At 33.6% G+C, this 13,108-nt stretch overlaps 1 protein-coding gene across 1 annotated transcript in view; it reads left to right on the top strand.

The window, feature by feature from the left end:
* LOC118198701 (ribosome biogenesis regulatory protein homolog) overlaps positions 1-13,108 on the top strand; it is a 44,362-nt gene that overhangs the window by 15,888 nt on the left and 15,366 nt on the right. Inside the window, exons 4-6 of the mRNA XM_085821036.1 lie at positions 9,418-9,456; positions 10,350-10,451; positions 11,752-11,827. Of these exons, the coding sequence (XP_085677162.1) occupies positions 9,418-9,456; positions 10,350-10,451; positions 11,752-11,827 (217 nt within the window). The remainder of the gene's footprint in view (positions 1-9,417; positions 9,457-10,349; positions 10,452-11,751; positions 11,828-13,108) is intronic.

Here is a 13,108-nt window from a genome sequence, read left to right as displayed (position 1 = left end):
TAACAGTAAAAATGAATTAAAAGTTGGATTGTTTGTTTGGTTTTATTTTTTGTAAATTGCAATAAATTAAAATGAAATTCATAATTTTATGCAGTGAAACATTTTGATATCCGACTAATACGTTTAAAGATATCTTAAAAATATGGGGGTGCCTACTGTTGGCTAAGCTTGTAGTTTGAGACAGAAGTGATTTTTTAAATGTGCGCAACCAGTGGATACGCAAAACAGCATAATCATTGGTTCATATAATTCTGTGATACCTGAAACTGACTGAGAAATAGTCAAAGTTAAAATTGGATTGACTTTTAGATGATACTTTGGCCATCTCAAAAATACTGCCCCTGAACTTATGTCTATTTGGCTGCCATTTTCTGTGGCATCACATGACCATGCTAACGTAAATTAGCCAAAAATAGCTCAAGGAGACAGCAGGGAACGCTAATTCCCTTTAATACATGAGGGATGTGACATAAATGATCAAAATCATGTGCAGATCAAAGTTTTAAGAGTAATCACTGAGCTGAAGTTCAGTAACCATATAATGTTGAATGATATCATTTAGCTAATTGACTTCTGGCTCTGACACTAATATTTATACCGTTATTCAAGCACTTTTTCATGAAGTTTCAAGAAAAATCAACCATAAGGCCCCCAAAATTTATTTTCCAGTATGTGACAAAATTGCAAGAAGGTTACCAAATGTCACTAAACCCAGCAGGAGAGTTTTTTCCCATATCTATACTCATTCAGTATTCAGCTATAATTACAATTCAAAAGTCAGTTCATTTAAAAGTACAAGATAAACATAATATGCCAAATTAGCATAATAAAAATTATTATGTAATATGTGCTAAATAAATAAAAAGGGTACATAATGCATAGCTGGCAATTTTTTCAATTTTATTGGGAAATTTTCAGTTTTTCATCAGATCTCCTGGTAGATCATTATTATCCTGGTTTATAATTTTTAGCCTTTGCCAAGGAGAACGTTTCATAGTAATAAATTAAATTCGTTGCATTAATGGAACTCCTAATGATTTTCAGCAGAAGTTTTATTATTAAATTTTATTTGCTGTGAATTACCTTAATCTACTGTAGACATATGTAAAAATTATTTTGAAGACAACCAATGTTTAATCAGTTAATATTAGTACTTCATTTAACTTTAGATGAATGAGTCATCGTTATTATTAAAACTTGTAACATTTAAGAAATTTTGTAAACTTTGAAATAAAGGATCATCCAATTGTGCAAGGATGGAGCGATATGATATCACTTCTCAACAAAGCTCCATTAATTTTGTATGTTTTGTGAAAGATGTGCGAGGCCTCGCATTGTCGTGATAGAACACATTTCCTTTGTTATTAATTCTACTCTTTTCTCTTTGATTGCTTTCTCTAGTTTTATAAGTTGTTAGCAGTAAACATCTTGAGTTGATTGTTTGTTTGCAGCTCAAAATATACAACACCTTTGCAACTATATCAAATTGACAGCATGATCTTTTTCTAATGCTGTTTGTTTTCAATATGATGTCTGCTAATTCCATACTTGCACTACGATCTTTTTCAATTAATGTTATTGTGGATAATTCATTCTTCATCCCCTGTGATAAAAAGAGTCAGTTGTATTACATGCACATAGCAAATACAGATTCGCTGTGTTAAGTGAATTTCTTTCATTCCTTTGAAACACAAATATCGAGCTTCTTGATAAGTCCAAGACATGCTGTCTGATTTTCAATTGTTCTGTTTGATATGTTTAACCTTTTTGCAGTCTCTCCGACAGTTATATGATGATTCAATTCAATTATGGCTTTAATTTATTCATCATCAACTTCAGAAAGATTGCCAAAACATCACTCATCTTCAAGTGAAAAATCTGTAGAAAGAAATTTTAACACCAATTCTGACATTTGTGTTTCATTAAACAGTCAGCATCATAAACGTCATCTATCTCTTTGTAAGTCTCAGCCACTCTTTTGCCTTTTATGAAAAAAAAAAAAAAATCTGATGTGTACACCACATGACTTCCTTGTACGGGATATTTAAATTACATGCATTTTTTCTTGCATTTCATTTAAACGTATTGGATTGAATTAAATCTACTTTGTTGACAGTGCATAAACCACAATAGAATAAATGCATTCTTTAAAATTCACTGTATTTGTTTACCATAGAGACACTCTGGCGCTAGATTTACTTAACAGTATTATATTTCGTTCATATTATATTGAAAAATTCCAGAAAGGATTAAGCATGATTTAATTGGCAATAATAAATGAAGGCGTTATCTTTGTTGTTGCGAAGCTAAGTTTCTCTAGATTGGCAACAAATCCACTAGTCTGCTGTTTCAAACGTAAACAATCAATGGCCGCCGTCAGAAAAAAGGCTTAGCGGCACTTAAACAACTTTAAAATTGTTGATAATTCTAAAAATATTTCACACAGATTTACTAAAGGCATAAAAACCTTAACCGGAAGATAAAAAAAACATAATTCAATCATTTTTAAAGCAAAAAATGTACAATTTACAAACATATAAGAGTAAAGAAACTGAGATCACTGAGCCGGGTAACAGAGTGGATATAAATATATTTATATATTTTTGGTGCGGCCGATTTCAACCAAAATACGAGGTGCTTATCTGCATGTTATAGCCGTCCTATATACAAAATTTCAACGTTCTGAGGATACTCGTTTTTGAGTTATGCGAGATACGTACGTACGTACATATGTTCGTATAGACTCCTCGAAAAAATCTCTTCAGAATTCGTTTAAAAGCAGTTTTATAATTTTTTTGGAGGAAAAGAGTATTTTATTCTTTCCTTATGTACAGATATCATGCAAAAACATCGTTAAATTGCATTCGATAGCGGTCAAAATGGATATTTTCGTTGAAATATGCTGCCTGAAACTTTTCACGATTACAATACTTCCTTTTTCTTTTGTACAAGGAAGTAAAAAATTGAAATATATCGAAAAAGTTTATTTTTGCACTGCATGTTAAAAGTGACCATCAGCTAATGGTTGTAAATAAAAATTAACAGAATTTGCTTCTATAACAACCCAAACGAATCAGCTGCCAAATCTCAAAAGAAAAAAATAGATGAGATGGCCAGAAGACTGACAAAACAAACATAATACTATCTATTTATGCAAACCAAAATCACTCTAGCCATTGCAAAATAAATTATGATACAATCAATTAATGCTTTGCTAATAGGAGAGAAAGTTCATCAGCATTGGAGAGACTGATATATTTTTTTTATAAAATGAAAATAATTATTGTTTTTTCATATAAAAATTATCTGCTATTTTTAAATATTTCAGTTGTTATCTTCAAGACACATGAGTATTAAACCCGTAAGATTCTTTCGTTTTCCAATCTTCATTTTATTTTAAAAGAAATATGACTCTATGCTTTCTATTTTGAGATCCTTTGTTATGTGCCATGCATTTAATGTTTGATTTATAAAGATATAATGTATCCTTTGTATATTGTTGGGTTCTTTCTTTTCTGACACCAGTTGTTACGTTATTTTCTTTCCTGTACTTAACGTTCGTAAGTACGGGGTTCGTGTGGATTTGGAGTCAATAACGACGACAGCACTTGATGGAATATCGAAACACACTTTATTTACCAATATTAATCAGGACAGCTCTAAAACACTTTTACAGTAGTTGAAGATCTACTATAAACACGCTGGAACAATCAGCAACACAGCCTTCACACTGTCAGGCAATAACGGTCGAGACAGCTTCACTGCAAAGCGCCAGAGTGCAGCTCCCGACTCTGCTTGGTCGTTCTCAGAACTCCACGTACTCTCGAGACTCTCCATGCTACGACTCGTGATGCACTCAACGACACACAGAGCGCAGCTCCCGACTCTTTGGTTCAGTCGTTTCCGGAGCTTAACACATTCTCTCGACAATGCACTCGGCACTTGCTGCCCGGCTGTCAACTTGATCGACTCCGCACTGATTGACTAATTCGAGACTAACTACCGCGTACTCTATGCGAGGCACACTCACTAACTGACTGTGGACCAGCAGTGTTTACATAGCTTTTGGCTTGTGTTCTAGAACATTCTGGGCAAACCTGTATGAATTCGTGCCAGAAGATTCTCCATCCACGCATGGTATATTTTGGCTTCTGACCAAGGGTGATACTCAGCCCGGGACGTGCAGTCCTTGGGAAGTAGCAGTGTTACGAAATGTCAAGGCGCGGTGAGATGGCTTCCTCGCAAAGCAGTTTTAGGGTTGCCACATTTGGCGAGAAATCATCCATTTGGTGACAAAATTAGCGATATACCGTGGATGGTTGGAAAACCTTCTGAAACAAATTCTTACCGCTTTAGCCCAGAATGTTTTCAAACACAAGCCGTCCATGATATATCGCCAATTTTGTCACCAAATGTGGCAACCCTGCCTTCCCTTGCCATTTTATGGCAACCCTAAAACTGCTTTCCTGAGACGCTATCTTACCACGCTTGGATATTTTGTAAAACTGCCCCCTCCCAAGGAGATGTCCGGGGCAGTACAACCCTTGGTCAGAAGCCAAATTCGATACAAACAAAACAATAAAATAAACAAGTAACATAACTAAAGAAACAAATATATACACTATATACAAGTTATATACACAAATTAAATATATAATAATTTTAAATTATACAAATTAAAGTTAAGAATGAATTTCAGTCTCAGTCCTTTCATTAAATTATACCCGGGTCAAATACTCCACAGTTAATCTTTGGATTATGGTAACTTGGCGAAATTTGGCAACCAACACTGCTACAGCAACCTGCTAGTTTTTTTTTTTTTTTTTTACCTCAACATTTTTTTCCCAACAATCTGCTAGCTGAATTACGCTTATGCTTGAACTTTTATGGAACAAAAGTGCTTAATCGTGTCGAAGATTAGGTGCAAGATTGGGAAAAAGTGCAGAATCGGCCACTGCTTGTCGCGTTTTTAAGAATTGCACATACACGGTGTCATTCATGTACACATCGACCTATTTTCACTTAGAAAAACATCCCAGAATTGCACAAAAATGGCATTGCACACACTCTTGACTTTATCCATGTACACTGCTAAAGTCCTAGCTAGTAACCTTTATCGCCTTACCAAAATGTCGCCAAACTACCTGTTATTCCAAAGATTAGCCTACTCCACTGCAGTTCTCAGATGTATTTGTATTTTGCATGTCACAGTCTGAAGATTCACAGGGTTCATAGCGGTCCTTACAAGTGCTTATAAGTCCTTATATTTGAAAATAAAATATAAAGGCCCTTATAGGTGCTTACTTTTTCTTTAAAGCCCTTATTTTTTTGTTTTTAGTGCTTATTTTTTGATTTCGGTGCTTTTTTTAATGAATGCGTATTTTTTTCCCCGTACAAAGCCGAAACTAAATAAACAACTTTTCTTCCTTATATGCAACGCCAGATGGTGAATCATACTCCCGGAAATTGCTTTCCCCCCTTCTCTGTATTAACGTAACCTATGGTGCGCACGAGAGTACAGACAGGTGCACGTAGTTCTATTGGTCAAAGAATTGCAAAAACAGTAGAAAATTCCGATACATTCGGTATTCATTTCCTCCCACCCAAATACTACACACGTTTGAATTTCTATCAAGATTTTAATAATTTGCATTCTCTTTCCACGTGGTCAGTTCATATTCGTGTTTATTTTGATCGTTATGCTTATATTATGAGCATATGTATGAATATTTATAATATAGTTGCAGTAACTGCTGAAGTATAGATAAACTTCCAAAATGGGTATGTTTTTACACAAATTAGCTTTCTAAGGAATAATATTCAGAATGACTTAAATAAAAGGAAAATATTCGAATAGTCAAAATAATTTCATTTTTTTTTTCCAATACATTATACAGTATGGAGGTTGGGAGGCTCTCCCCTGTCTCTGCAAAATCTCTAATATTCAAGCAGCTGACTTTTTTTATATCATTGTCTAATCTGGATTGAATAGGACTAAAAGTTTTGTTGTCTACCCAACCCAAGCGAAGATTGATTCTATTCCGGAAATTTAACGCAGTCTGTTGAAAATTAGAATCAAAAACACCCCAGATTAGCAAGTCTCTTTCTTTTCCTTTATTTAATTCTTTATTCTTCGAATACCAGTAGCTGTTGATTCCGATTGCGTAATATCACCTATGGAAGAATTACACCTCACGTATTGCGCAATAATGTTTGCGGTATTTTGCACAGATAATTAATTTTGATGTTCAGTCTGAAATTTGTTTATGAACACTTAAAAGAGTTTTACTGTGCTTTCTAAGAAGAATATTTCTCAGTTCCGCTGGTCTATTTTTATGTGATGCACATATCAAAATGTCAAAATCATTTATTTAGCCGAGAAATCTAAAGAATGGCAACAATCTCCCCCACTCCTCTTTTTCCAGTTACTGTCCGTAATATTTGGCAATTTCCGAGTATGTGGGTTAGTTAAGCTTTTACTGTTAAAGGATGACTGCATGAAGCAATTTCCCACCTTCTGATTTCAGAAATGTGCCTCTTTTTTACTTAAATTACTTTGCTTGGAATATATGTTAAGGGAAAACTGTTATGCAATGGAAATTTAGAAAATGTTCAGAATTTTAATTTAAGTTAAATTATTTAAATTGTCAAACGAATACAATTAATATGACTTACTATTATTTATTTTCTATATTTTGAACTGAAATTTCATCATTAAATCTTGTAATATAGTTTAGTTCTGCATAGTTTTTTTCCCCCGTTTCATTGTAAACTAATTCTGTAAATTGAACTGTCATTTGAAATTTAAAAAAAAAAAAAAAAAAATGTTAATTGTTTTCCATGGTTGAGGTAATGCTCATTCTCTTAATAAATATTGCATTGCTCATATTTTAAATTAATCAAACATCCAGTCTAATTTTAAAGTCTAATTTGTCTTTTAAGGTTATGCAGTTGTGTATAAAGTAATTAGACAGGTGCTTATTTTTTCCTTAAAATGTGCTTGAAAAGTGCTTATAGGTGCTTATTTTTTTTAACTAAAAGTGGCTACGAACCCTGATTTAGTCCTTTCAGACTTGTCTTTGTCATCCACAGGAAGATCCGAGACAGTTTGTTCACCACTCTGCAGTTCATTTGCAGCATGCCTGCAGTTCACCTTGTTATATTTTCAGCAAATGGTACATGCTTATTTGCCTCTATTTCCTGAAAGCTAGTTCCAATGTTTGCACCAGGATCATGAATAGAAGCCGATCCTTTACAAGCAGAAGTATCTGGGTTTAGAATCAAGTCCTTGTCTGCAAAACCTGCACTATGAGATGCACACATAGTTTGCAAAGTGGCTGAATTTTCTTGCAATACTGGAGCGCAATGCCTAGGCTGTATATCAGCTTCTCCCATCTCTGCATCACATGCACTTTCAGATGGTTCAACTCTTGCCAACTGCGACTCTCTAACTTCATTATCATTTTCTACGATCTTGATAATCGCATTTTCACTTTCTTCTATCTGTACTTCAGGCACATGAGAATCAAAAACTTCTTCTCTGTCTTTCATTTCTTCACCTTTTCAATCTCTGTCTTTGATCTCATTAGATATTTCATCCCTCATTTCTGGATCTTTCTCAGACAGTTCATTAGCTACTTCCTTCATTTCTTCATCCTTTGATTCTTCAGATGCCAATTGTCTCATTTCCACTTCGTCTTTTGTGGCTCTAGTTTCTTCTGTTCTTTCCCCTTTCACCTGTCGGAGTTGCTGTCATACCTTTTCTTGGCCAACATGTATTTCTTCTCTTCAATCCGGCTTTCATCTCGACTGTCATCTCTTTATATCCAGCTTTTATCTCATCATATCCAGCTTTCATCTCCTTCAGCCCGGCTTTGATCTCAGCTGTCATCTCTTTATATCCAGCTTTTATCTCAGCCAGTCTGTCTTTCATTTCAGCCTTCATCTCTTCATATCCGGCTTTTATCTCGGCTCTCATCTCTTCCTGTCCGGCTTTCATCTCAGCTCTCATCTCGGCTAAGAAGTCCATCAAAGTCTTCATTTCCTCTGCAGGCAGGTCACTAGCATTCACTCGCAAATCCCACTTCTGACACCAGTTGTTGCATTCTTTCTTTTCTGACACCAGTTGTTGTGTTCTTTCTTTTCTGACACCAGTTATTACGTTATTTTCTTTCCTTTATTTCATGTTCGTAAGTACGGGGTTCGTGTGGATTTGGAGTGAATAATGACGACAGCACTTGATGGAATATCGAAACACACTTTATTTACCAATATTAATCAGGACAGCTCCAAAACACTTTTACAGTAGTCGAAGATCTACTATAAACATGCTGTAACAATCTGCGACACAGCCTTCACACTGACAGGCAATAACGGTGGAGACAGCTTCACTGCAAAGCGCCAGAGTACGGCTGCTGACTCTGCTCGGTCGCTCACAGAACTCCACGTACTCTTGAGACTCTCCACGCTGCAACTCGCGATGCACTCAACTCCTGACTCTTCGGTTCAGTCGGTCCCGGAGCTTAACACACTCTCTCGACGATACACTAAGAGACTCTTCGATGCACTCGACTACCCACTCGGCACTCGCTGCCCGATTATCACCTCGATCGACTCTGCACTGACTGACTAACTCGAGACTAACTATCTCGCACTCTATGCGAGGCACACTCACTGACTGTGGACCACCAGGGTTTATGTAGCTTCCGGCTTGTGTTCGAGAACATTTTGGGCAAACCGGTACAAATTCGTTTCAGGTTTTCCATCTGACCGTGGCATATCGCCAACCCTGCCTTTCAATGCCATATTATGGCAACCCTAAAACTCTGTTGTGGAGAAGCTATCTTACCGCGCCTGGATATTTTGTAACAATATTAATTCCTTAGAATATAGTTTCAGACAGGCAGCCTATTAGCGATTAAGTATTTAGTTTATGAATATAAAAAAAAAAAAAAACTGCTTTTATTCAATTTTTGTTATCTGTCAACATTTTCTATACTTTTTCTTATCTGCTTCACAAAATACAGTAAAAAATAATCTAAATTTAAATAAATGTATATGCACTTTTCAAGCTTTGGAAAGGAGAGAGGATTGGCTAGCAGTGGTGAAAGGAGCGCATGAGGCAAAAAAAGATTGAGAACCACTGATATAGACAGTTTTGTGTAAAGATCTGGATTCTGTGAAATAAAAATTCATATCTGACAGCACATATTACACAAGATAGTACTTTCATTTACCTATAAAATCTATTAAAAATTACTTTCTATTACAAGACATACATTAGTGTTAAATTTAAATTTGAATCACGGCAGCATATTGTACAGCGTATCCCAAAGAACATGATAATTTCTCCTTAATGGAGAAATTTTAAGTTACTCATATCCTGAGCATTTACTAATTCTTATTTTTATTTTTTAGCTGCCAGAGCCAAGTACTGTTATTCCTCGAGAAAAACCTGTGAGTTTTTCCCCCCTTTTTTTATTATTATTATTATTATTATTATTATTATTATTTATTTTTTTAAGTTCCGTATAAGAAATATTAGCATTACATATTTTTTACTAAAGTTAGTGAATACTTTATATCATATAATGTTTAAAATATGTATATATGTTTGTATAGTGTCAATTTTCTTATCCATAAAATGTTATTAATAGATAAGTGTTTTGTGTGATTGAATGTAATCTTCACGTCTACTCCATCAAATAAACAAGTTGAATAATTTAACATAATGTGGACAAATGTTGTGTAAATTTATAGCCTGTGTTCACCAGCAAATGATGCATAAGGTGATTAATCTTCAAAGGCTTACCTATAATGGGAATAATTTAATAATTAAATTAGAGCAATTGTAAGAAATAAAAGATATTTTATTTCTATTTCTTAGTCTATTCTCATTCTTATTCTATTTATTTCTATTCCTATTCTAATCTTTTAAATTTTTATTTAACATACTTAATGAGGTACTGTTAAATTTAACCCTCGGAGCGTTACGGGTTTAGCCCTGAAATTTCAAAGTTCCTCAAAATGTCATAAATAAGTGGTATTTTCTTGATTTTAATTAAAAAATGACACTCTCATTTTGTACCTTGATTCCTTTTCTTCCAATATACATCCAAACCAAAATCAGATGCATTAAAAACTAGTAGAAATTTTCATGTATAATGAATATAGAAGGCAGCCTTCTATGCGGAATTTTCCGGCCGTAACACTGAGATGGTTAAATTAATAATTGTAGCATTAAAGATACAATTTTGGAATCATATTACTCCAAAATTTGTGTTACATAGAAGTATAAGTGTTTCAAATTTCTTTGTTCTTTAATATTCAAATTAATTTGTTTTGTTCAGTTGCCAAAATCAAAGCCTCTGACAAAGTGGGAGAAATTTGCGAAAACTAAAGGAATCCAAAAGAAAAAGAAGGAAAAGTTAGTCTGGGATGAGAGCTCTAAGGTATTTTTTTCTCCCCGTTTATGACTTTGTCTTTGATTTCTGTAAAAATAATTTTAAGTGTTATTTGTATGAGTGTAAAAAAAATATTATAAGTGCATATAAAGTTAGTTATTAAGGAAACTGTGAACATATTCCTACTGGAATAAAATGCTTAACTTGCATTGCTTGTTTTGGATTTGTGATTCTGTTATAAGGTTCAGTTCACTTGGGCTTGATCTGAATATTAGTCATACCTTCTTATACTTCTGGACAAATTAATATCCTGTCTTTACAATTTTGAATATCAGAATAAAGTAGTTAACAGCAATGTAGAACAATTACATATTTATTTGAGCTTTATCTTGAAGTTACAGAGCTAAAACGTCTAACAAAACTTCCACTTCATATGGTTAAATGACAAAAGTCATTAAAATTATTACAATATAAAGCTTAACAACCCATTTTCATTATTCCAGCAATGCTAACATAATTTTTTATCAAACTTACACCATCTGTTCACTCAAAGTTAATAACAGAGAAGTTTCATTATGGCAAGTTGAAACTAGCAGTCTTTTCTCTTAAACTCAGAGTCTCACTTCTATTTACACTTATTTCATTTTTATCTTCTAGTGGAGTAATAGCATTAACAGTAACAGTGCAGGAAAGACTCAGCTTGAAAAATAAAGTATTAGCTAAAACAGACTTTAAAAAGAGTAGCATGATTTTGTAAAACTATAAACTAATATACCAAGAAACAATATGTTATAAATATGTATTAGTTGGAAGTACGAAATAAGTAAATGCACGTTTTGTAAATTCATGTAGATGTCAATTTTAAACATTTGATCAAAATTAAAGATCTTTTTCAATGTAGGAGAGTATACATTAAACAGTTTTCTGTATAAACATTGTGCATCAACTTAATCCTTCCCGGAGGAGGGGACTCTTTCATCATTAGCATCATAGAATAGTTAAATGAGACAATTAGAAATGCAAGACTTGAAAATGTTATGTTTCTATAACATATAAACATTGTTTAGAAACACTGATTTAAAGCTTTAAACTGCTGTTAATAATATTTAAGAACTTCATTTCAGACTTCCATTCCAGTAAAAATGCCACACAATAAGTTTGAAAGTTTTGCTTTCGCAGAAAATCTCATTGCTTATGCTAAGATTTAGCAAGTTTCCTTTTTTTCTTTCTGTAAATTACTATTCATACCATACCATGAAACTTTTTAAGTTTTCTTTATCCCTAAATTCTTAAAATCTGTGTGAAAATATTTACTATAATATAAAAAATTGCTTTTCCCCTCCCCAAGGACTGGAAACCACAATATGGTTATCGAGGTATCAGCAACCAAACAGATTGGCTAATAGAAGTTCCAGATAATGCAGGTAATTGACTCATTAGTATACCTCTAACTGTTTTTAATAGAGAAATTTGTTTTATTATTAATTTTTATTTTGTATGTTAAGAGCTAATGCAGAAATAAGTATAATATATAAATTTTTTAGAAAATTGTGTGTGAGAAGAAAAGCAAAAAATTTATAATTAAATTGGATTATCCCATTATGTGCTATTTTACAGTATATTCCATAATGTAAAACACACTTGATAAAGACATGATATGTGATATGTTGTACCCAGAGAGGATGATGAAAGAGAAAAATTGGTATGTTGTTCTTATTATATTTTCGGCAGTCAGAGCCTCGTAGCACACCTCAGGGACCAGTGAAATGTGACTCATAGTCTTGCTTATCGAGCAGTGGACATCAGTACATGAATTTTTCCTGCAACATTTTAAATTGTTTTTGTTAAAGTGCTTTAATACGTTGATGGTGGAGCAGATATTCGTTGTTCTTTTCGCACCGCCGGGCTTTAACTAGCGGTTCTTTTCACTCGCTGCCCATTATATGAATCCCCCTAGTGAAGTAATAATAACAAAACACAACAATTTTTTTTATTCGTATGAAGGATCCGTGAGTAAGATGAGAAAGTGATACAAGAAATGATATAAACGCTACATATAAAGCAAAGAAAGTAACAACATATTGCGATATTTGTAAGGGCTTGCCAGCACTTTGTTTAGTCTGCTTTAAAAAATATGTATTTTTTTATATAGAAGTGTGACTGATCGGTGGGTCATGCCGGCCCACAGAACAATCAAGCATTCCTCACTGAACAGACAAGTATGACCCACCGGTGGGTCAGGGTGGCGTCAACGTGTGAATATGGATTACATGATTTGTCAAATGGCAAAGCCACAGTTTAATTCTTTGTTCGTTGTAAATGTGTTGATTATGGGCTTAATGATAATAGCCATTCTTTTCATTTAATAGCATGTATTGAAAGGATTGCTGTTCATATTTGTAGTTAAATTTCAGATCATTATTTATTTTTGATGCAACTAGTAACCTTTTTATTGAAAAGTGAGATTTCCTACTGTAATCATTAGATAGTAAGGATGATTTTTAAATTATAGGATGTGAGGAACAGAATAATATAATACGAAATGAAATGAAAGTAAATCTCATGACCAGATAAAATCAAGACAGCTGATTGTAGAATTAATCAAATGTTACTTGCTTATTTTCAGATTGGCACCTAATAATTTGTCAAAATAGTTGTTTATCTTGTTTATAACAACATACTTTTATACCCATGTTTACTTTTCT

This window comes from Stegodyphus dumicola, chromosome 7, assembly GCF_044657685.1.
Source record: "Stegodyphus dumicola isolate Sdum_Otavi_A_Nest chromosome 7, ASM4465768v1".
Lineage (NCBI taxonomy): Eukaryota > Metazoa > Arthropoda > Arachnida > Araneae > Eresidae > Stegodyphus > Stegodyphus dumicola.
Note: the sequence above shows the minus strand (reverse complement) of the source record. Positions and strands in the feature narration are given on the sequence as shown.